The 26305-nt window shown below is 40.0% G+C and overlaps 1 protein-coding gene across 2 annotated transcripts in view; it reads right to left on the reverse strand.

Annotated features, from left to right (window-relative positions):
- ELP4 (elongator acetyltransferase complex subunit 4) overlaps window positions 1–26305 on the reverse strand; it is a 266170-nt gene that overhangs the window by 8964 nt on the left and 230901 nt on the right. Inside the window, exon 10 of one of the 2 annotated variants that reach the window (XM_072619251.1) lies at window positions 4894–5913. The exons of the other annotated variant lie outside the window; for it this stretch is intronic. Within the exon in view, the coding sequence (XP_072475352.1) occupies window positions 5782–5913 (132 nt within the window). The 3' untranslated portion in view covers window positions 4894–5781. Of the gene's footprint in view, window positions 1–4893; window positions 5914–26305 lie in introns of those variants that run through there. 2 annotated transcript variants of the gene reach the window in all.

Here is a 26305-nt window from a genome sequence, read left to right on the forward strand (position 1 = left end):
CCTTTTTGAATGAGAGCTGGGATTTTCAATCTGGATAGACTTCAGTGGGCAGCCCATTTCCACAGTGGTTTCTCTGAAGTATATTCAAAAGTAGATTTGCTTATTCAAAACTCTCTGAAAGCTCCTGCTTTTCTCTGTCCTTTCTTTCCACCTCCCCCCCTCCACCCCTACTTGCACAAGAAGGCATCATTTCCCATTGAAACTCTCCAGCTGTTCCCATTTGAGGCTTGCTTTCTGTGGGGCTGCGTATGGTTGGAGAGTGGAGCGGGGATGTTGCATGTCAAGGAATAATGAGGGCAGATCCATCGCCAGGCACCCACAATGTGGATTGTGACTGGCTAGGAAAAGTTAAAGGCCGTCAGTCATAGGCAGCTGTAGCCAAACATTCTCACATCGATAGAGTTGGCTCATTGTTGAGCAGTTGTTATTTGCAGGGATGAACAGATTTGATCATGGTTAAAGTAGCTGCTTGCCGGGGACTGGAGTTCTGAATTCAAGTAGAGTGAACCCAAATAGACTTTTGAGAAGGGAAAGGGACCCTCTGAAGTGATTTTTGTCTCTGAGACACAGAAGCAGATAAACTTCAGGAAAAAAAAATGAGTATCTGGAGTCTGGGTTGAATACTTGAACAGAGAGTCAATTCTGGGGACAAAGCCATGCCCTGCTGAATCACACTGTGTGTGTGTGTGTGTGTGTGTGTGTGTGTGTGTGTGTGAATGTGTGTTCATGTGTACACATGCTTGCTTATATACTTACATATGTGTGCACAGGAGCCTGTGTGTTTATAAGGCAAGAGAGGAAATATAGAAAATAATTGGATGACTCCTCACCCTTTTTAGTAATAACACTTTAAAATGAAGAGATTATTTTGGGGCAAATTATCACGAAGCAGCATTTCTGATCATATTTATGCCTTTTCTGTTCTTATTGTAAATTATAACCCTGCATGGAGATGTTCCACACTGTTTATTGCTCTCTCTCCCTTTCTCCCTTTTGCTCTCCCTATTTTATTCTATCTTTCATTCTCTCTTCTTGCTCTCTCCCCATCTTTTTTTCTCTCCCTCCCTTCTTTTTCTCCTTCCTTCTCTTCTTTTCCTCCCTCTTTCTCTCCCCCTTCTCTACATATAAAAAGGATACACACACATATATGATGCATGCTAGTAAAAATGTAAGCACTTGCATATGTATAGATGTTCTAACACGCACACACACGCACACACATGACCCAGTCTTCTGTGTAATCTCTCCTAATACCTATGCAGACATTTCCACTGCCTGACATTTTGCTGTCTGCACTTCCCCGAGGGACGTTGGGTGCAAAGTGAAATGGTAGTAAAGGACCAGGAGGCTGTGTGTGTGTGTGTGTATGTGTGCGTGTGTGTGCATGTGCTTCTGGCCTTGACACCCCGTCCTCAGCTCTGTAACCTGTAGAGGGTCTGTGCTTGGGGGCAGTCAGGCAGCTGGCCTTAGTCTTCCATTTTCTGGCCTGGCTGAAGATATCGTAGAGTGTTTGTGTGTGTGGGAGCAGCCTGGCTGAGGTTATGTCTGCATGTGCATCTGTCCTTTGTGCCTCAGGGATGTCCCTGAGGACACGGCCTGGTTCGGCCAAAAGACACTGCTGTTCAGTGGAACCTCAGACCCTTCAGTCCATCCAGTTGGGTGCCACCCCTGCCCGGGGGAAAGAGTTCATCTTCCAGAGGAGAGACTGTGGTGCAGCACTGAGGGGGCAGAACTCTACCTGAGCCAACCTGGCATAAACTCTGGGGCTGCTTCAGCTGTGCCTAGCCATCAAAAAGCAGCTGCCTGGGAGAGAGGTTGGCCTTTTGTTCATGGTTGAGATGATTTATTTTGATTAATTTATTCACATATATATTTATTTACTTACAAATGGAAGCACCTCAGAAATGCTTTCATGTGCTCTCCTAGTCCAGGATTTGCTGATGAGCAAGGTCCTTCATAGAACTCCTGGACTGTATAACCTATCCTTTCTCTATGGAATTGTTTTACCCTATCGGAAGAAAGCTAATTGTTCTTTTAATAAACATTCTCATCAAGTGAATCTGAGTGGAAAAATCTCTATCACAAAAATAGATTTCCTTGTCTCTAAAAAAGGGGCTGATATTTCCTAAAAGAGAAGCCTCCTAACTGTTAATGAGAAGTAACTTTCTGGGGCTGGTCACCAACGGCCTTTAACTCTTCCTGTTCAGTTGTAACTGGGCTGCCCAAGAAAGATCTGCAAAGTGTTATTTAAAATTCATCCTTGTTCTATGGATGGATTTTTATCTTAGAGATGCCTCACACAGCCTTCCGGTTCATTTCTTTCTGCTCTGGGCATCAGTGTTGACAAGACTGAAGCAATGACTCTTCTCCACTCCAGCTGTCTGGATAATAAGTTTGGCTGAACAGGGCCGAACACATCTTCTCCTTTTCCCTTTCTGAAAGGATAAACTTTGATCTAGTTGTTCAATTGAGTTCTGAAGAACTTGGCACTCAGTTTTAAAGTTCAAAGAGTAAACACTTAGGGTTGGTTTTGCTTGCACTGGATGCTGTTAATGGTGGCCCTCTCTGGAAAGAAGTCATTGGATGTCTTGGGAATGTTAATGTTAAAGGCCTTAATCAAATCAATAGTGAGTGTGTGTGTGTGTGTGTGTGTGTGTGTGTGAGAGAGAGAGAGAGAGAGAGAGAGAGAGAGAGAGAGAGAGAGAGAGAGAGAGAGAGAGAAAGAGAGAGGGGGGGGGAAGGGAGAGGGAGAGAGAGAGAAAATATATTCTTTAAAATGAGAAGATAACCAGGGGATTGATTCCAGATGGCTGCTTCCTCTTGAAGCAACTTAGCCTATGTGACTTACTTTTGGGAGATTGTATGGTGGTGACAGCACAGAAATTCAGAAGGTCCCCAAGCTCAAGTATCTGAAGCAAATGAAATAGTCAAAATACTGACCTCATGTTAAAGAGTCAAACCTATTAGAAGGGATTCATAGTGCACACAGGTTTTGAAGTTCATATAATATAAATCTTTAAAACAGCAAGATGAAATCTTTGCATTAAGCACATACATTGCTCTTCAAGTGGATAATTGAAAGACAAAAGCTCTCTTGATGTATCGTTCCATTTAATATGAAAAAGGGGCATGTTTAGAGATAGGGCCACTTTTTGGGGGTATTAAGTTACTAAGTCATCTTGGTATATTTTAGTACAAATAACGTTTCAAGAAGTTAAGAAAAAACATATGAACCATTTTCCTTTTAGGGAAACAAAAAAAAGCACCTAATTTTTATAAGACCTGCGTACTTTAATTTCTACAAATGCACCTTTACTGAGTTTGTGAAGTTTTTTTTAATATTTAAATCAAAGGTTTAAATACGCATATTCAGTTCCTATAGTACTTATCTACTTGCAAAGCATATATTAACTAGTAATTGGCTGTTAATTTTATAGACACGGTAGCCAGGGAAGTAAATCAATGACCTATTAAGTATTTTGACAAGCAATTTACATATTTGATGACTTCAGTTCATCTTTTCAGAGTCAAATCCAACATAATTGTTCAGTTGTGTTTGTATCAAATGAATTACAATACAGGAAAAAAAGAGATTAGTTTTGTTAAAATAATAACCTGACTACAAATATTCATTTGAATGCGTTCAAATTGTTCATAATTACTTTCAAAGGACAGAGCGCAGCTTTTGTTCAGGATTTTTTTTAGTTATTTATAAAGCATAGACCAAATCAGTTCTTGAAGTCTGCTGAGATTTTTAAAAACACCTTTGCTTAAAAATATCAAAGCCTTTAAATTTTAACTGACAGATAAGGTCTGAAACTTTGTTTTGAAAAGAAAATTGATGAGAATTTGTGTCTTTAGGAATTAAAAGAAACGGGAAAAAAACCCCTGAGACAGTCTAAAAAAAAAAAGAAAAAAAAAAGAAAAAACCCCTGATTGTTACTACTAATGAAATAGCAGCTGAAAAAAAAAATAGTAGTCTTTTTGATTTTTATCACAAAAAATAAACTGGTAGTGACAGGATGTGATGGAGAGATTTGACATCCAAGCAATTCACTGTCATTGATTCAATTATTCTAATTCTGAATAAAAGCTGTATACAGTATGTGTTTATGCTACAGTGGATTTTTTTAAGTGATTGACATTCATCATATTAGTTAGACAGTTTTAAAAGCTAAGTCTTTGTTTTATGCAATGTGGTCAAGAACAAATAAAGTGAAATTTGTAGCATATTAAAAGTAGGCCACTTGAAAATGTTAGTTATAATCACATCAAAATAGAATAACATATATGAAAATATATTTTGGAAACAGTTTTCTCCCTTTTGGTCTTGAATAGCCCATTTAGAAGGAGAGTTGGGGCTGCTTTGTAAGTGACATTCATCACTGCCTGTTTTGTGTCAAGGTCACCTTGAGCACATGGACAAAAATTCAAGAACATGGGAACATGACTTCAAGATGGGGAGTTATTGCTACAGATCTGTTTGAACAAAATGTATGCAACTTGGCATGTGCACAGATAACAGACTCACATCCTTAGGAGGCCTGCCCAGAGGAGGATCAGAATGAATAGTTGCTGAATGACCAACCATCCTGAATTTACAAATGAAGGGTAGGGCCAATGCAAGGGAAGATGAGTTAGTGGATTTTTTTTTTTTTAATCCTCCACTTTTTGGTTTCAAGTCTGGAATCTTTGCTACTTTCCCACCCAGCTTCAGTGTTCTTCTTTTTGGGTATACTGGCATTAATAAAGCTGTCAGTTTGGATTCTGATCTTGACCTCTGGTTGGTGACATGATTTTACAATGCTGACTTCAAACGTTCAGGATGACTGTTGTGAACTACAGAAGGCCAGCGATTCCTTTCTCAGGATGCATAAATTTGGATCACTGCAGTTTGTTTTGATACATTTATTAACCAACAAAGCAGATGCATTGTCTTCAGCAGTCTTACCTTAAATTATGTTTATCAATTTCATAATTTACATAACAGAATGCACATGACATGTTAGCAGTCATACAGTACAGCCCTTACACATCTGCAAACTTAATGTTGCATCTTGTTCTGCTCAAACCATAATATTTTCAGTGGAGAATGGTATTTTCAGAAATAATGAATAATTATGATCCTCAGTTAAAATGCACATCTTTTTTTGAACTTCACAAGGTTTCTATATTCTACCGGTTACTATTTTTTACACAGATAAAAATAAGTCAAAGCATACCACTGTCCACTGTAGAACAGCATGCTCTTTTTTTGATGTTGAGTTGGTTTGTATTTACAAAATAAAATACTATTATCCCAACTGAGAATATATATATATAACTTTTAAAATATAAAAATATATCTTATTGATTCCCTCTGCTTTTACATTATAGTTATTTCTGAAAACACCTTTCTCTTCTAAATTTAGCCTTAATTTGTAAAAAAAAGAAAAACAAGCAAAATCATCCCAAACAGTGGCTGCATCTGCTCATGGACACTATATTCTGCTCAGCCGTTCCCCACCTCTGAACAATAAGGAGGAAGGTATTTTTCATTATTTAAATCAGAACTTTTAAATGGAGAAATATTTCAGTTACAGTTTTCTAGAAAAAACAAAACCATGGTTAAAAAACATACATAAGGAAGAGAGCAGGCGCCATTTTAAAAATCCTTTATAAGTATTTAAGATTGTTGGGTTAAATCATTCAGGAAAATATTCACGTAAGTCACTGGTGACCCCAAAGAGAGTATAAGAAGTGTGTCACAGGAATCTGAGAGAGGCCACTGAGCAGAAATCCCTAGAAGTCCAGGTGCTCTTTGCCTCCGGCCATCACTCCACATCCCAGGCTCAGCTGTTGGGCAGATTCCACCAGATCCCGTTTGCTCGAGCGGCTCACTGTGTCTGACAGGTCTGGAGGCAAATGCAGTCGCTGGAGCAGGAGATTTGGGGGAGGGGGATTAGGGGGGAGAGAAAAAAATGTAATTAATTGTGCTTTAGTTAGCATACTTCAGCATGCAATATTATGCTCTGTTGATCAGCATTCAGCCTTGCATATAAAATTCCCGCTCAAACAGTTCTTCAGACTTATATCCATAAAATTATAAGCAATTCCTACTAGATTTTTACAAACCATGGCCATTTTAGAGTTGGGAAAAAAAAATCTTAATATGGAAATGTCCTGAGCACAACCCCAAACTTATTTTTCTTCATTGAACTGCAAATAAATCATGGTTCTGGATAGTCACACATTTTAAATAGCAAGGCAAAACAACAGGACAGAAAGGGCAAGAGATTTGTGAAAAGAAAATAACGCCTTGAAGAAGAAGGAAAAGTTAGAGCCATTAAATGACCCTTGCCAGAGCTGCGAACTGCTACTTCACATTCTATCTTCAACTTCATGTGGCTTCAGCTAATAGGGAACCAGGAGGAAAAACCTTTCCACAAATGCTTATTTCTTCTATGAAGTTCATCTGATGTCAGGACATCAAGGATCTAATTTCTCCAGGACCTTACACTTTTCACAGAAATACAAACACTGTAAAAACCCAAACACTTCCCAACACAAAGGTCAATGGTTTTCATATGTCTGCATCTGGCAGACACAGAATCTGTGTTAGGGCTTGGCATGTTTGTCCACCATTCTTCAATGTTAAGCACATTGGACCCAGAAGGTACCAGTGTTTTCAGACTGTCATGTGGATCCCTTTTTCATTTAATCTATTTATGGTCTTAGACTGATTTATACAAAAACAGCATACAAAAATGGTCCTTTTCCTTTTTCAAATGATTCACCAACAAACTGGTGAATCCATTCAGGCTTCCCTAGTTCATTTGGAACTTGTCAATAACGGAGAAGAACCCAATCCACCTGTGACCTGGTGAATTTAAAGCTGGAAAGAGTCTTAGAGGTCATCTGATCTAAAAGCTTCATTTTACAGATGAGGAAACTGAGGTTTAGAGGGAGAAAGTGACTTGTCCAAAGTCAAAGCTGGTTACTTTTTCTGCTGCACCAAGCTGAATCTTGAGGTGTTTCCTAAGGTTGAGAGAAGTATTCCTGAACACCAAGCCCAGTACTAAATCCAACATGCCAAAATGTCCCCAAGAATATAATTTAATTCATAAAATTCAATTTCTAGGAACCTCTCTGTCATAGAAGGTGAAGTGTGTCTCTGTAATGAGTTAAAGGGAGCCAAATATTGGAGGGACAGTGGGAACCTAACAGTGACAGCGTGAAAATGGAACTAGAGACCTGCATTCAACACTGAAGGAAAAAGTGTTTGGAAACAAAGTTGGAAGAGTGGAATGGATCATCACATCTAACAGTAAGAGCTGGAAAGGACCTTAGAAACCATGACCCCAGCCCCTCATTTACACAGGAGAAAATGGAGGCCTCGAGCAGGGAAAGGGATGTGCTGAGGCAGCAGAAACCAGAGCTTCTCACTCCAAACGCAATGTGGTCCATATATTATTACTGAGACCTACTGTCTGCCATTGTCTTGTTCTGCGATCACAGAAATAAAGTAGCAAGACTCAAGAGATTATACGTATCTAAAATATTTAAATCAGCTCCCTGCAGCTGATTTCTTACTCTGCCTTTACTCTTTGCAACAGATAAGAATACAACACACACATACACATGTATGTACATATATACACATATAAGATAAAATATTGTATCATCAAACATAAAGCATAAGAAAGGCGGTACCTGGGATCAAGTCTGGGCACTGGTAGCTGTGTGATCACAGACAAGCTAGTTAACCTTGCTAACCCTCCGTTTAAATACTTGTTAAATGGAGATATTAATACGTGCACTCTTCACCACCCAGGGTCACTGTGAGGAAGAGCTTTGTAAACTTCAATGTTATAAAAATGCTAATTTTTAATATGCCAGAAAATCATAAGAACTACAATAATGCCTGCTCTTTACGTAGTGCTTGAAGGGGTTCACGAAATGCTTCATGTACATCTCATTGCACACAACTTCACGCTAAGGCAGAGGTTGTGAAAGACTTCATTCCCTTTTATACAGATAAGGAATGTATTCCAACCTTTTTGTGAACAAAGACACAGACTCTGAGAGAGTTGAGGTGATTTGGCCAAGGTCAAACAGCTAGTAAGTGGTGGAAGCCGACTGGGATCTTTTATCCCTTCTTCAGCATTCTTCCCAGAGCTGTAAGACCCAGAAAGTGACTGGCTTCCTCAAACAAATATATGCTGTGAATGCAACTGCTGTGTGTGTGTGTGTGTGTGTGTGTGTGTTTGTTGTGGGTCCATAAAATATTTCGATGTTGAAAAGGGGTTTTTACACATAAGATGTCCAGGTCTCCTGCATTAGGCCATGAGTATAAATATGTAAGTAGAATTTACTTGCTCAACCACATTGTTTTAAAAAATACATTTACTGGTTATTCCATTACTTACACCTTTTACCTCCCACGTATCACACTTGGTAAAATAGACCTTTTGGGTTGGCTAAAAACAGAAGTAATGTACCATAAAGGCAATGCTGGGTGGTACAGGATTATAACTCAGGGCCATGTCACTGAATAGCTGAATCGAATTGAGCTAAATAATGCCCTGTCTTTACAACCTACAACATATTCAATGTATCTGTTGAGTACATTCAGCATTGGTCCCATGAGCTTTTAAGCTTGCCTGGTTGTCTCTGGCTAAATGAGAAGATGAGAGAATGCTGCCATCTTGATTAGGAATATTCTGATGTGACCAAGTAGGTTGGACAAATGTTTTATTTACTGTGTTGAAAAGGTGCTGGTGGTTCCTGTTCAGTGATTTCCAAGCATGGACCTTCAGAAAAATATCAATTCTTTGTGTGACTTTTCTTTTCCCAAGATTAGGCTGGCAGCACGTGCTACATTCTCCAGTGACCAAAGTTACCGCCTCGATCCTGACCCTGATATGCATGCCTCCCCATGTGTACGATCAACATCAGTAAGAAAGAGCACAATATGACATGTCAGATGGCCAGGTATGTAAGAGGTTTCTGAATCAGTTATACATTCAACACATAAGTGTGAGAATGAGTGTTACTTCCACATTTGTTTGATGCTCAAAATATCTGGTGAGAAAACACAACATAGGACTCTAACTCCAAATGCAAATATGGCAAGCTATAGATGTTTCTAGACCTTGGAGTGTGATAGAGGAATAACGTAAGGTAATCATTACTGCACAAGAATGCCCTGCGTGTTGCCGTCCTGACCAATGCCATCTCACAATGTCACGAAATACACTCCAAACAAATCTCACAGTTATACTGTGAAACCCATGCTACTGAAATGGCATTTTGGCCAGTCCTCTAGAAGCAAACTGGACAGTCTTCAATGGTACTAGACAGCCTTTGAGCTCTGGTAGTGTTACCTTCTCCAAATCAGCCTGCTGCTCATTCGATGGATTATACGGTCCCTATGGAACTGCCCTGCTGTTGATTTTAACATAATTTTTAAAAATGGGACCAATTAACCAGGTTCAGCAGATTGTGTATGAGCAAATCACTTTTATTTTCAATTTTTAGGCTATTCATCTTCCTCATTTTACATATAGAACTTTGAAAGTGAGGGCTTAAAGTAAATGGACCTAAGACCCTGTATCATTTGATTGTTTTTTAGGTGTGTGATAAGGAGGGATTGTAGGAGCTGGAGATGGTATACTGGCATCTAACCATTTCTCCTTCCTTCCTTCCTTCCTTCCTTCCTCCCTCCCTCTCTTCCTCCCTTCCCTTCCCTTCTGCTTCCATCTGAAGTTATGGGTATTTCTGCAAAGTGAATTGCTTAATTTGTAAAATACTTGGAGCTTCACTGCTGTCTACATAGGTCTGTTAGATTATCTGAAGCAATACTGCTGGATAATCCCACCCCTTCTGCTTCACAGCTGAGAGCACCAAGCAGTGAACCTGGCAAAGTACTTTGGCCATGGATGGGTAAGCCTGCCAAAAATCCACCATGGCCCTGGAGAAATAGCCTTAAAGAGGGAGGGGTGATTTGCTGAGAATCTCTGAGGATTTATAAACTCAGCCAGTCCTAGAAGCAGACTTCCAGATCATTTCCACTAGGTATCACTGGCTTTCTTAAGATCTGAGCAGCTTCCAACCCTCTAAGGTCTACGGAGTGGACTTTCTGAGGGTCAGGGTCACTGGCTGCATCAGCTAGCTTGTCTCTCCTTAAGCCCTTGATCAAACAGCTCACCCATAGCCACTCAGGAGCGGATTTCCTGGCTCAACATTTACCTTCCTAACTCATTTTCTGCTAGCCTGCCAAGCTCCCTGCTCACCACTTGCAGCTCAGAGACAGAAGGGGCAAGATAATGAATCTAGATTATACCTGGATTTGAGACAAATTGTAGGTAAATACCTATTAAAAGAAGTTTAATCAATTTATATTTATTTCATATTTTGCCAAGACAAAACCGCAAGCTGCCATTAAAAAAAAAAATCTTCACTTTAATCCTAGGCAGGTAAATAGGGATTTAGGAGTTTTAAAAATTCCTGTTTTACTAAGAGTTCCTGAAATGTTATAATTTGTATAGCTCAGAATCAAAGGCATTATAGGACTTCATGTATTCAAAATATTCTTAATAGTCACACCTTTTACTTTAAAAAGAAACCTAAATAAACTCATGGATTGCTAGAGCTGGAACCTTGGAGCTAATGTAGCCTATTCCCTCATTGTACACACAAGGAAACTGAGGCAGAGGGAAGGGGACATGACTTGCCCAAGGTCACCTCACAAGGCAATGGAGGGAACAGAACCTTTTACCACCGTGGAGTTCCTGCATTAGGCTGATCCTCACATACAATTAAAACAACAACCAGCTCTTACTTGGACACTCTGGATAAGCTTTGATTTCACTTGTGTGCTACTCCCCGCATTGAGGCTGACTTCAGTCAGCTCCTGCTAGTTTTTTTATGGGTTTCTGTGGCTAAACCCCCCATCTCCTGGGGCCAACCTTCTGGTACTTGGTGAGGGGGTCTCAGAAGATCAACCCAGACCATTGATGGGCCAGTCCTTAAAGCCTTTCTGGTTTGGTGTGCTAGGACTAGCATTCTTCCAGACCCCTCTTTATGGGCACAAGAGTCATCTCCATACCCCTGGGAACCCCAAGCTGGGGTGTGATGAGTGCAGAAATTTGAGACACAGGTTCACAGAATCAACAGAATTTAGAACTGTGAGCAATTTTTGGATATTGTCTGGTCAGACTTTAGAAAGGTTGTGAGTCTCCTAAGGTCCCCGGCAAAGAGAAGGGCTTTTTGACTTCAGACTGTCCTTACTATATGTTATTGCTGCAGAACTAGATGATACTAATTTTACTGACTTTAATAATGGACACCAGCCTGACTTAGACATCCACGAGCTCCAAACTGTGTAGGGAAAAGAGAGAGCCTCTTTCCTGGCCAGTGTTAGTTTTATTCATCTTTCAGAAGCATTTTTTAAGGAACTGCTCTGTAAAAAGCAATGTGCTAGGTGCTGCGGGGACATTTACATGAAACCTGGTCCTTGCTCTGATGGAACTTAGAGTCTAGGAGAGGGAAAAGAAACAAACAGAAATAAATATAATATAATGAGAGAGGCCATTATGGATTGGGGACTGAAGTTGAGGAAGGCTTCCTGGAGGAAGTGACATTAGAGACTGTAATAGGTAAAGAGAAGAACATCTTGGTAAATGGAATAAGCACAAGACAAAGGTCTGGAGAGAGGTAAGGGCAGGGCACACTCAAAGGGAGAGTGCAGCCAAATGTGGCCAGATCAGAAAGTTAATAAAAGAGAATGAAATGAGTTAAGAATGGAAATGCAAAGTGGGCCGGACCTGTGGAGGGCCATGAATGCCAGGCAAAGGCAGCCATCAGGGAGCTATATTTCTAAGGGGAATGGAATGACATGGCCTATAAGTAAGATTCCTCTGGCCATGCTGTGAAGAATGGAATGGGGAGGTGAGGTCCTGTGGATGAGATCTTTTAGGATCTCACTCCAATAGTGGGTGGTACTGAGTTGCTCGACAAGAGAGGAGGAGAACTGTGAGAGAAACTATGAAGACAGAATCCAGAGGACTTGGTAGTTTGTTGGGTAAAGAGTCAAAAGAAAGGAAAGAAGGAAGAGTAAAAGAGAATCTCAAACCTTATAGTCCCTCTTCCCCTCCTTGATGATGCCTGAGTATCAGGAGTCCTTAACAAATACCATTTCTACTTAAGTTAGATCAGTGTCTGGTCCTTGGAGCAGACCGACTCTTCCCCACCTCCCCAACTCATGTGCCAGGAGTAATTCAGAATGAATCACTGAAGCACCTTTTCAAATGGCTGAACAGGATTTCTCCAGTCATTCTAAGGGGTTTGGAGAGTCTTGAAGATTTTATTGTTTGTAGACAATTAATGAAGAGAATGTGAAGAAAAAAATGAAGACACAGAGTGCTGAGGAGGGATAATTAATTTCTCTCTGAAATCATCTCTCAAGCTCTAGAGAGATTGCAACCTACCTCATGGAAAGAATACTCCCACTGACAAAATCATGGGTCATTGAAATACTGATTAAATCCTCACTGTATGAAAGCTAACCAACAAAGTGACAGTCAGACTGTCCTGAAGTCTGAGCCACTTTGAAAAATGATAGGCCCAATGCTCTGCTGTAGAACGTGGAGGGAAGAAACTCCTTTGTTTCCTGCCTAGAGTCTCAGAAGGATCTGGGTTGATGTGCTGGTGACTTCCTGAGAATCATTTGCCAGCTTCTGCAGGCGTGCCATATCTGGTGTCGAGACCAACAAGAGCCCAACCCATGGATCAGTTTTTGGCATGTGGGAATGTGGGCACCAGGAGCTCCAGGGGAGAGTGAAGGCCAAATCATCATTATCTGAGAGCATTCATTCAGTCCCTTTGCTGCAGCTGCACCATTTCCAGCTCTGCCCCTCCCCATCTATTTCCTGACCTGGGCCATGCCCCAGAGAGGGCTGCACAGTGGGTAGAATCCATGTGGCTGGCTCAGAGCCTCAGCCTCTGCACAAGAGGAAAAAAGTCACAGGTCACAGGGTCATATTTAGAGTTGGACCTGTAACTGAATAGGACCCCAAGTTATAGTTTCCCAACCAAGTGGTCATCCACTTTTCACTTGATAACTTCTGTGATAAGCAACTCTTCTCCTAAGTCTGCCACCCTACTTTTGGACAACTCTAATTGTTAGGATATTTGCCTTCACACTGAGCTAAAATCTGCCTTTCCCATTGTTCTTGGTGGGCCCACACTTAACTATCTGTCTTAAGGACTATCCTTAGAGGATAGCTCTTTACAGCAGGAAGATGGTGACCATGCTCCACCCCCTCACTCCTAAGTCTTTACTGTAAATATACATTGTGAGTTCCTTTCCCCAATCCTAACATGGCATAGCTTCTGGTTCCCTTCCATTTCTTCTTCATCAAACATTTCTACCCAAGAAACATCCTTGGAGGACATGAGGGAAAACCAGGTTCGACAGACTTCTTTGCTCTGGTGTCTTCATTGGGACTTGATGTACTAGAAGTTATTCTTTAATAAGATTGAAAGTATTTATTTGAACTGAAAAACCAAAAACCAATTTGCGACATAACCTGCTGCTTGGCAGATGCTAGCAAATCTTCCTACTTTTGAAGAGAATTCTGTAGTGGTGAAGGTGCTTTTGTCCTAGTTTTGGCAACATTTTATTTGATTCTTGTGCAGATGAATAGGGGAGAAGAACTGATGCGTGATGCAGATCTTTGCTCTGGATGAGCAAATGCTTATTTGGCCCTACATGGGAATGGCCAGAGTTCCTACAGCCACGCACAGTTAGATTTAAGGTTGAATTGTTTTTTTTCTGGCTCCCATTTGTTCACTATAATTTGAGATTAAAATTGTTTTTATTAAATGTCACGTTCATCCTGGATCCTCTGAATGGAAACATTTCATTTGGCTCTTCTTCATTTACTGAAAATTAGATAAAAGTCTCAGGGAGCTAGAGAGTGTTACATTGGCTGTCTGTCTAAAAATGCTCAGGTGTGCAATTATCCTGACCGTCAATTATAACTGACAACTCTTGTCTTGCCTCCAGACCCACCTCTCTGAAAGCAGATTGTGAAGAATTCACACGTCTAAACAGAAAGGTGGTCTAGGGAATGCCTGTGTGTGGCCACTTTCTTCTTTCCTAGAGGCAGGTGATCACAAGGATGGAGGGCATGTATGTGTTGATCTAAGTCCCACAGAGAAATGGAATTGCCCATAACCAACACTGGTCAGGGGGTATGTTTGTAATGGATCTGGTGCCCAACCAACCCCAATTGATGAACTCCCATTTTGCAGCAGTGAGACTGTCTGCCAATCAGCTGTTGCTCTGCCCAATTTTAGTGGGGTTTCCTTCAAGTTTCTACCCTACCTGGACTAGACAGCTTCTTTGGAAGCATCGAGATGGAGTGCCTGTTGGCAGGTTGCCAGCATGTGCTTAGAATTTAATGTATGTGGGTACTTTAGAGTTGTCACTTAATAATTAAGGTATATCGAGTCAACTGTAATGTTCCATATCATCACTGATGGCCAGAACTCCAGAGGTTCTTAGCAAACATCTCATCATCTCTGTTATATCTCTGTGGTAGAAGATTGTAAGTCCCTTGAAGGTAGAGGATGCTTTTTAGTTCATTTTTGTACTCCCAGCCCTCAGGAATAGATCGATCAATAAACATGCATCAAACACTTTTTCTGGAGCAGTCACTGCACTGGGTGCTGCAGATACAAGGACCTTTTCTTGCAGAGCTTACTGAATATAAGGGGATAACGTACACAGAAGTACATATAGAACAGATACAACAGAAATATGGGTCATTCCAAATATAGGCTAAACTTTAATAAGTAAAGACTCTATTAAGATTTTGGGAACTCCTGTTCCCTGGGAGGTGGTGCTGCAGCACTTGGAAGGGACTGATGGATTGATTCTATGAGATGCGGGTGATCAGAGCACATATTCCAGGCATGGGGACAGGAGACAGAGCGCCACATGTGAAGAACAGAGAGAAGGCTAGCTTGTTAGGATCACAGAGTGAGTGAGTGAGTGAGTGAAGGTGAGGAATGTCCACTGAGGCTGGAAACATAAGCTTGGATGAAACTGTGAAGGAAGAGCTCTAAAAACCAAACAGAAGATTTTGCTTGTTAGATTTTGTCCTAGAGGCAACAGGGAGTCAGTGGAATTCATTGAGGAGAGGGTGACTAGTCAGACCACCTGTGTGGGAGATGGATTGGGGTTGGAAGACCAACAACTTTGTGAACAGAAATGGGGTCAGATGAAAGAGATGTTATGGAGGCAAAATCTGGCCACTGGCCTTACGTGTGGGGGAAGGGAGGGAGAGGAATATAGTAGAGGAATGAAGGAGTGAATCGAGGAGACTGGAGGAATGTTGATGCTTTTAACAAAAATAGAAAAGTTTGGAAGAGGGGTGGGTTTTTAGGAAAAGATAATAAGTTGTTTTTGTGGAGTTTGATGAGTCTCTTGGGAATCCAGTTTGACATGTAGGATAGGTGACATAGAACTTAATGAAACTCAGGGAAGAGACTGGGGCTGGATATATAGATCTGTGAGTCATCTGTTGGTAATAAGTCTATGGGAGTGAATGAAGTCACCACAAGAGTGGAGAGAGAAAAGAGAGGAGGGGGAGGGAGGAAATTAGCATTTCCACAGAGCCAACTAAGAGGCAGGAATGGTGCTAAGTGCTTTTTAAAAAATTACCTCCTTTGTTCCTCACAAGAACCTTGTGGGGGTAGGTGCAATTATTATCCCCCATTTTACATTTCAGGAAACTGAGACAAACAGGGTCGAATAGCTCGTGAGTGTCTGAGGCCTGATTTGAAAGTAGGTCTTGACTCTAGGCCAGCTCTCTATGTACTGTATACTCACTGTACATCTGAGACCAGAGTTAGTCTTGGGGGACTACTAATAGTTAGGGGGCATGATGTGGACAGTAAGCCAGCAAGGGAGACAGAAAAGGAAATTAGACAGGTAAGGAGGAGAACCAGGAGAGAAGAGTATCATGAAAACCCAGAGAGGGAGTGTATAGGAGGGAGTGGTCAACAGTGTTAACGGCAAAAGAAGTGGAAGGAAAGAGCTTTTTCTAGAAGTTTGGCTGAGAACGGGAGGACAGACAAGATGATAGATTGAAAGGAGAGAGAGAGAGAGAGAGACAGACAGACAGACTGTCAGCCTGGCACTTTCCATATAGTAGGTGCTTAATTAACACTTGTAGGATGACTAATTAATATTTGTTGATTTAGTTTTGAAAGTCTTCCCAGAGAGACTTCAGCAAAGCTTAAAGGTCAAAAGACAGTGAACCTGAAATGTAAAGGTGAAGGCCCTCAGACACAAAATAGAGTTTACATCCCAGGAAAGGTATGGTGTATGAAAAGATCAGAAAAGACAATGAACTTGACTGTAGGATACAAGCTGCATTCCCACCTTTTTTCCCAGTCACTCATTCAAGTAACCCCTCAAGAGACGTCTGAGAAGTCTAACTAACTGAAATGAGAATGATGACCTTAAGTCAAGGAAGAAGACTTTTAAAGCTGGAAGGATGCTGGAACAGGTAAGTGAAGCCTCTCCAACCCGCTCCCTGGAGGTGACAAACCTCACTGCTGAGACTCTAAGGGAGTCAAGCAGAAGAGGCCCTAGGGTATGAGAAATTGTCCTCCTGAAAGAGACAGTAGTATTTCAGCTAAAAAGAAAGCTGTAACATTCCGGCTGAAGAAAGTACAGTACCACCCAGCCAAGCCAGTGGCTGGAAGAGTGGATGAAAATATCAAGCAGAGACTCTGTGCCCCAAAGAGACCCCGGCAGCTGAGTGGCACAGCACAGGCTAGTAACAGCTGCCCAGTGGCCGAACTGCTTGCAGACCCAGTCTGGCAGAAGCCAGGGGGCCAAATGGCCTGTCTAGGTCAGCCTAGCAGCAGGCGTGTCTAGTGCCTCATCTTCCCTAGTGGAGAACTGAAGTGTCTAGCCAAGACTCGGAACCATTCAAGGGGCCAACCTAGCTGAGCAGCTACATGGTTTGTCTATGGTCAACGCCTTTGTGAAAGGTCCTCCAGGCCTTGCAATCCTGGGAGCTGCTTTGGTCATGTCTGTTCCCTACTATATACTGCTCAATATCATCCCCTATCTCTACCAACTCGGTGTATTTTTGGGTGTGTACTCCAGTTTTTTGGTGTTGTTTTGTTCTGTTTTTCTGGACCTGGGAATGCTACTACTATTCTTGACATTCCACCTGAGTAAATGCTTTTGTAAACAGAACCTACTGGCTAACCATTAGGGGTAAATACATGGGTGGGGGCTGGTGAGCTAGAGTCAGTGAGGTAATTATCCACCGAGTTACTTCTAGAACCTCAAAAGTACTAACAGTCCTCTCTCTGGGGACCCAATCTGCTGGCAGCAATGCAAACTCTGGTGGGGGGAGGGATGAAATCCAACCCTCTCATTCTGCATATAAGGAAACTAAAGGTGAGACAAGGGAACATGACAAACCTACACTACAATAAGACAAATGACAGCAACAAAAATCATATTTTCATAGTGCTTTAAAGTTCACAAAGCACTTCCTTTGCAGCGACTTGGTAGGGAAGATAGGTGTACATGTTACTAACCTCATTTTGTAGATGAGGAAACTCTGGCTGATGGTTTAAGTGATTTGCCCAGGATCATAAAGTACATGTAAGAGGCTCAATAGAAATTTTTTTTTTTTGGTTAATACCATCAAGTTTTGATGCCCAAGACACATAAGAAGTCAGTACAAATATTTAAGAAGAGTCAATTGGTCAAAGAATATGTACAGGAAGTTTCGAAGAGAAGAAATACAAACTATCCATGACCATAGGAAAGACGGCTCTAACTGAGTCACGTAAGGTAAAGGCAACACCAATTACAAGTCTGAAATTGAATTTTATACCCAGCAGACTGGAGAATATGACAAAATGTAAGTAAGGTGAAGGAGTTGATAGAAGGCAGTTCCAGGAATTCACTGTCCATTCTGGAAAACAAATTTGGAATTATACTAGAAAAATCACTAAATTGTATATACCATTTGACCCAGTAGTGGTATAACTAGGTACATTCCCCCAAAGAGGTAAAAGACAGAAAGGTATCATATGTAGAAAAATATTTATGGGAGAAAATTTTATGGTAGAATAGAACTGGAAGCAAAGGGGGCATCCATCAATTGGGGAATCAGAAGAACAAACCGTAGTTTAGGAATGTAACAGAATATTGTAATGACACTGTAAGAATTATGAATGTGAAGAAATCAGAGAAACTGGAGAAGATCTGAATGAACTGAGGAAGAGCCCAAGCAAGCAGAACCAGGAGAACAATTTATACAATGATCGCAATAAAGTAAAGGAAAACAACACTTAATGGCTTCCAAATTCTAAGCACCACAGTCACCAATCTTAGGTGAAATATGCTTTCTCTTCTCAGCAGGGAATCTAGTGACTACAGCTGTGGAATAAGGTTACTTATTGTCAGATGTGACTCAAATGTTGGTATATTTTCTTTACATATATGTCTTTGTTATGAGGAAGGGGGTCAATGAGTAGTGAACGTGATGTAAAAAGAGCATTTGAAAAAGGAAAATAATGCAAAAAGAATTAATGTCATCCAGCTGGAGGAGCTTAACAAATGTGATTTAAATGATATCAGGACAAAATTTTTATGTAATTTCAAGAAGAATTTCTGAGATATTTTGGCAGTTTTTCAGGCCTGCAATACTTTTTTAATCAATTCACCAAATATTCACCTATTTTCTCTGTATAATGTCCATCATCCAAGTAAGTATTCATAGCTCAAAGGGGATATTATATATGTAAATTTCTTTGAAAACCTTAAAATGCTGTTTAATGTTGTTATTGAAATGGTATCCTACTGTTGTGGGTTCACACCATTTTCTATTTTATTAACTATTATTATCCTAATTTCTTTTAGGTCGGGCTAATTTCTTTGAGACAAAGCTCTGAATTTAATTTGTAAAGTTGCTTTGAATCATATTGCTTTTATGAATAATAGCTAACTTCTATACAATGCTTTCAGATTTTCATATATTATCATGTTTGATCCTCACAACAACTCTGTGAGGTAGGTGTTATTATCATCCCCATTTTATAAATGAGAAAACTGAGGCTGAGAGAGGTTGTATGGTTAATAAGGCAGGACCATGAATCCAAGACTTCCTAACTTCCTCTCCAATTTTCCACCCACTATATCACTCAGGCATCTTTATTTATTTATACTTTGTTAATAATGAATATTTTTTCATCATTATCATGGCAAAGGGATGTTCTACATAAGTGGATTTTCCAGATAACTGAAAATTGCTCCTATTCAGGTACCAAAAGGTTTCTTTTCTTCTAAATTTTTAACTATTTTAGGAAGAAAAACTTCCCAAATATGTCTCATGTCTTCTTAAATAGGGCACACTCTATCTTGATGACCAAAGGTCACAGCTATCAACACTACTATTCAGCTGTGTGTCAGGACACAGACAGCCTTGTTGGCTCCTCTATCAGATGATCCCCGGTGGCTATTTTCTACCTTTTACTTTGTAAGCCTATGGTAGGTGTTTTCCATGGGTATGAAGGATGTCCTGTGCAGAGCCCAGAGAGAAGAGAGACTTCCTGTGGGGGTGAGGTCCTTCAGACTTTTTTTTGCAGGGCATTTTGCTGAATTCATTAGCCTCAGAATTCTTCTCAATGAAATCCAAGGTTTCTCAAAAGAGAATGGTTTGAAAATCCACACAGGAAAAACCAAGCATATGAAGAATACTTACTAAGCAAACCATGAGAGGCAGTTGGATGGTTGGTCCATTGGGCCCATCAGCACATGTATCTTGAACGGGCAGTACATGTCTGAGAAGAATGAGTTGGGTCAAGAATTAAGTAGGAGTAAGGGAATAGGTTGGCCTGCTTTTCAGATACTGTACAGCATTTCCAATAATTCTAAGCTATGTTGGGGCATAAACTTATCTTTAACGATCAATATTCTCTTGGTAAGATTATTTGTTTGTGGATTATGGAATGCCATGATCTTCAAAAAATCTAAATTGTGGAAAGCCCAAAGGGCAACGGAAAGGCATATGGTAGATAAACATTATCAGCAGATTTGCGTGCAAGAAACAGCATGAAAGAAATCAAGGAAGAAATTTCTGATTGAAAAAGGAGGTGGGTCAGTCACATAGGGAGAGTGAGGGATAACAGATGGAAAGTTCTTCTGCTGAGCTCTAGGGCATCTCCAGGGCATTGGGTGGATTCTCTGAAGAGGACTTAAGGGACAAGAATTGCAAAGGAAGAAGTGTGCACAGGTTGTGATCTATGTTGGTTGAGTGAATCAATGCAATTATGAATCATTAAAGCACATAAGTAAGATCCTCCATCCTTGGTGTCAGATCAGCTGTCACTTGTTACTCTTTCTAGGACCAAGCCCCTTGACCTACTCATAATAGAGTACTCAGCAAGAGTACTGAAAATGAAGTCTAAAGACACAGGCTCAAATCCCAGACCCCACTATTTATTAGCTCTAGAACCTTGGACAAATAATTTAAGTTTCTGAGCCACAGTGTCTTCATCTATACAATACACACATCACCTCTTGTGAGGATCAGTTTTGCTCCAACAGGACCTTCAGAGACCATGCCCTAGGCCACTGCTCTTACTGGTGACACCACTATATGTAGCTAGCCTAGATTTGATCATGTGGCTTTTTCACCTGGGACACTTTCTGAAATGCCACCATGTAAGTAATGCTTATGTCAGGAAATTGGCACAGTGGATAGAGCACCAAGACTGGAGTCAGGAAGCCATGAGTTCAAATCCAGCCTCAGATACTTACAAGACTTCACAACAGGCTTAGAATTCCAATACTATGAATGTTTGTTAGTGAAGAAAACAGTCAGTAAGTCAACAGTCATTAAGCACCTACTATGTGTCAGGCACCATGTTAAATTAACAGAGAACAACATACACCATCCCTTCCCTGAAGGAGTTTACAAAGTTGAATGGAGAAGACAGTGTAAATAATTAGGTACAATATATAGAATATATAGTATACAATATATAGAATCAATAAATCAGATGGGAAGACCTGGAAAGCTTCCTGCACAAGGTGGCATTACAGCTGTGCATATTTCCTGGCAGTAGCTGAGTTGTCTAATCAGACAACACTGTGGACTTCACGAGAGAAGAGCTCTAGGTTACTAGATTACATCCTATTCCTGAGAAGGTGAAAAATTGCTTTTGAAGGACTTTTCATTAAGGGATCTTCAATCCAATCTAAAAAGCCCTGATCAATTGTTTACCATGTGCAAAGCAGAGTACAGATCTAGGGTGGGCAATATCTAGATATGCCTCCTTCACAGGCTTATCCACCTTCTTGCCAACACCTTGGCTAGAATTCCCTCAGTAGCACACGCCATGCTTTATCCTGGCAAAAGCATGACACAAACATCTTCAAAGCCTCAAAGCAACAGCTCTTTCAAATGTCCACTTTCTGTGCAAGATAGAAATTCAAGAGGTAGTGTCTGCTGGCTCTATTCAAGACCCTACTTAAGCTACGATCTGGAAGAAGTCGTTCTGGAAACTAAGTCACTCCCATCATTTCTGATGACACTTGGGAGTTCTTCCCCTCAACATTCCCAGTCACAGCCCAAGGACAAGCTGTTAAGTCCAGCATATGATGCATGTGGATTGATGCCCTGTCCATGCAAATAAGTTACTGAGCTCAATTCCCTCAAATGACAGGAGTCCAGCAGTATGGGACTGCACTTGGACAATGCAAATTATTACTGATCCTCATGGCCTCAGAGTAACACAGACAGTTGAAAGATATAGGTGGAATAAACCATTGCTTTTCTTCTGTTTCACAAACTGATCTTAGGATAATTGATGTAGAAGCAGAAAGATTGCATAAAGTAAACCTCCAGATTATTCCTGGGAAAATTTAACTTAATATATTTTCCTTTAAAGACCAACAAATTAAAATGATTCTAGCCTTATTCTTTACAAAAGGACTATTTCCCCATCATACTCATTTCCCACAAATGTGCATCCCTCTAAGCACATTTTATTCATATCAGCATTCCAATGTGAACAGGAATGGGAGAATCACTTACGTAACATTTTGATAAAAACAGGAGCAACTGAAACTGTCACCTAACCTTGGTTATCAAAAGCACAGTGAAAGATGCTTCTCCCTCCCGTCTGGGGTAAAGAAATGAGATGGATGTGTCACAACATGGTCGCTCCCATCCTTGTGATCCTCAGATACAGCACTATTGCCTAAATGGGTCTCCACCAGGCCCCTCCCTCATGACTCCTTCCCATTCATCTTTCCTTAATTGTGTAGCAGGGCCTCTCACTTCTGGCAACCTTTCTGCTGGTCTCCAACTGCTGCTTAACCCAAGTCTTGTATGGCTCTGGGACACACAATGCAGGCAGGAGCATAGAAGCCCCAGAGTGTGTGGAATTTGAATTAAGCTTCAGCAGGGCCAAGCTCAGAGGATGCTTGAGATTCTAGGGCCTGCTGTTGCTACTGCAAGTGAATGAAGAACGATTGGGAGCTTTTTTTTGGAAAAGTGGCTTGGGAGAAGAACTTCCAAACCCCTTTCTCTTGTCTCAGGAAAGCCTGTTGCTACCTGGAAAAGGCAGAAACGATTTGGGGCCCATCTTAAAACCAGTTCTACAGAGAAGTAAAACTAGACTGGATTTTGAGAGGCACATCATGCCTTCAAAAGACAAGGATAATTCAGGATCCCATTTACACTGTGTCTGTTTTTTACATTTAAAGCTAAATGTCGAGCCTTAAAGATGATTGACTATGCTGTAAAAATGAACTGAAAAGACTGAACCAAATCTCCATTCTTCTCCCTCTTCCATTTTCCTTTCTTTTAAACTGTAGAGAAACTAGCTTGGAGAGAGCAAAAAAGTAATAATCCTTGTTCAGAATAACAGAAATCAAACAGACGTCAGCCTTTCCCTTCACTACAGGGCGAAAACGTTCCTGCCCAACTGTGGTTAAAAGTAAACTGTTGGCTAATTAAGCCATGTGGACACTCAAAGTTATCACAGAATTCTAAAAACTCTCCGAAACGTAACAGAATGGCTAGACAACTCAACTGCTGGATGAGGAGTTTTAATTGACACATGGCTCACAGAAACCCCAAGCTTAATTCTGTCATGTGCAAAAGGAAAAAAATGTGGGGATTTTAAAATGTGGGAGTTTGCCAAATTACACAAATAAGTGACTCTAATGCAGGCCTAATAAACATTTTCAGGACTAGACGCTAGCAGCTTCTGATCTGAACTGCCTGTTATCTTTGAAATGGCAAATATCTACACTTACAGGATACGCATTCATACACACGTATTTATTTATCTTCTTATGGCTGTATCAAAAAAAAGGGCTAAGAGAAGAATGGCCACGGCGCTTTTTCATGTAGCTCCCTCCAATGAACGTATGGAGTACGTTTTTCTACAAATCAATGAAACAGGACATGAAGTACTCTAGGGAAATGCCAACATAAAACACTGCTTCCCCCAACCCCATAACTCTGCTTACTTTTGAGACCCCAACATTTAAGGGTCTGCTAGTTCCTGGATATGAAGAAAGAATTTTTAATGGGGCCAAATGTAGGTGTTTACAAGGGGAGAATTGTTGGTTTTTTTATTAGGCGCTGCCTTATGTTCAATAGTTCTATTTACTTTTTCAGGCTAGCCAGAATTAGAAAATTCCCATTGCTAGGCAGCCCAGCGCATCTGTGAAGTATTTCTGGGCATTCAGAACTGAGGCATGTGCTGCCCAAAGGGAGGTTTCATTACAGTATGCTATTTAGTCCTCATCCTTCCAGCTCTTCCCCCAACCTCCAAATAACGTAGCACTCTTGCAATAGGAAATCATCCTTACTCTATGCTAAAACATATTTAAAGAGAGAAAAACACAACAATTAACACATTCATAAAGCTTAAGGAGCAGGTTCACTATATGTTTTTTTTTTTTTAAGTACACTGATTTCCCCAAAGCTTTTAATCTGATTTTACTTTGTTCTACACATACAAACAAGTTCTTCACTATAGGTATTTGACCTATCTATTTGGAATACTTTGAACTAAAGAAAAAGAAAATAACAGAAAAAAAATCATCTTATCTTTTATTTCCCTGTCTACTCTGACTCCACCACATTTCTTACTTCCTTCACTGATCCATTGTAGATCAGGGGCCATGCTGCTCTTGTTCATGATCTGTAGAAGTTTCTATACAAATAAAGTTATGTAGGCTGTTTAGGGTCTGACAAAATTAAGTGTGGCCTTCTATCTCTGTGTCTGTTTAGTGAAACTTTCTCTAATGACTGAAAGGCATCAGCTGTAGTAACGTGTGTGGAAAATGACTGCCCTCAGCAATTAAATTTTACTATGCTACAAACTTATGAATGAATAAAGCATTTATTAAGTGCTTACTATATGCAGAGCACTGTCCTAAATGCTGAGGATATAAAACACAAAACAATATTTAGTAAGTGCTATGATTCTTTGCCATTTTTTTTCTTTCTTACATTGGTTTCCTAACATAAAATGATATCAGCTCTACTTAAACACTTCCTAAGTCTACCAGGGGCTGTTCTTAACATAGAGTTGCCAAATTTTTAATACAATTTATGCTTCAGAGTTTCTGATGGCCAGAACTCATCAAAAGTATCTAAAAGGAGATGAAAAAATTCCAGTTTCCTGTTTGTTTCTGAAATTATGCCACTCGCCTATTTAAAAACCAATCAATTTTACGACATCTTTCACATATACTGGATGCTGTTGGCTGGCACTGTGGTCAGTCTGGCCTCTTAGTCTCTTTCCAAGCTGTGGAAGTCCTACTGGCCTTCAGCGAGCTCCCTGATGAAGAGCAGCCAGCCTGCCACTGCTGCCTCTGGACAGCAATGGTCTAGAAAGAGACTAAGGGACACTGGGGAATGCTATCATAATTCAAAATAATCCATCTTTTATCTTTATGTTATTTCACAGACAAGATGTAAATAATGACTAAACAGCTTTAGAAGGAAATCCTCTTTGTAAGCAATGGAACACAAAGTCAATTCAAGGAAACAAGACAAGGAAAAATACTTATGATAAAATAGGAAAAAAAAGGGGATTCTGTAGAAAAATGGCTCTAGGTATTTTTTCTTGGATTCTTTTGGTAGCTTAATCAAATGAATTCATGTTTCTATCAAAAGAGGTTAGTAAGAGCTAATTTTAATTTCTACAAGGATAACTTATAAGTTAATTTTCATGGAATTTTACCCACACACATTAAAAACTCATCTGCTATGTACTTTCCTTATCCCCAAAGGCAGTTCTTTAAAAAAAAAAAAATGACAAAACAAACAAAAAACAGACAGAATTTCATTTGACCATTGAGACAACTCTTTTTTTTTTTTTTACAAGGATCTTAAAAGATGCTTAAATATGGAGAAGTGCCAATACGTTGATACATTGAACTGGATGAATCCTGCACCAGGAGAAGACTGTTCTAAGGGGGTCTGGTTCAAGGCTTGACATCCTTTCAAGGTCTACAGGTATGTTCTTGATTCATGTGAATTCACATTGGAGACATTAACATGAAAACAAAAATGGGAAGCAATCTTCTTTACAAATTTATAGAGGACTGTTCTCTATGACAGAACAAAATGATATCAAGCAAAAATATTTTTTGTTCCTTTGCTCAGATTTAAATATTTTAAACAGATGAAATTTCTTCTGGTGCACAAAGCATAGGAAAACAGGATTTGTGTGAAAACACAAAATGTTTCTTTTAACTTCAATACCAATGTCATGTAATCCGAGAAGCAATAAAGAGAAAAATGAGGGGTTTTTTTCAATTTTAAAAAATAGGGCAGGGCTATTTTTCAAGATTTGTTATTAATGTGAAACATACTATTCACTTTCTCATCTATAGAACATATATGCTGAAAGTAAATCAAATAACTATATTAAGCATAAGTAATTTTTCACCATTTGAAACCATTAAATACTTATAAATTACACTATAAATTTCAAAGAGAGAAATTTAAGGAGCCGAATTTTAAAGAACATGCCAGGATAAGCAAATTTCACATTATTTTAGTTTGTTTTCAACATAACCACTTAAAAGTACTTATTAGGAATCATGCACCATTGATTATTCTGTATGAATATCACACTTTACCTTATAATTAATATTTCTAAACAAATTAGAATTGGGAGATAATAAGAAATATCTAATGCTTTCTTTGATCATTTAAAAATATTAAAATCCAAGGGTTTTTAATAA

This window comes from Notamacropus eugenii, chromosome 6 (genome assembly GCF_028372415.1).
Source record: "Notamacropus eugenii isolate mMacEug1 chromosome 6, mMacEug1.pri_v2, whole genome shotgun sequence".
Classification (NCBI taxonomy): domain Eukaryota; kingdom Metazoa; phylum Chordata; class Mammalia; order Diprotodontia; family Macropodidae; genus Notamacropus; species Notamacropus eugenii.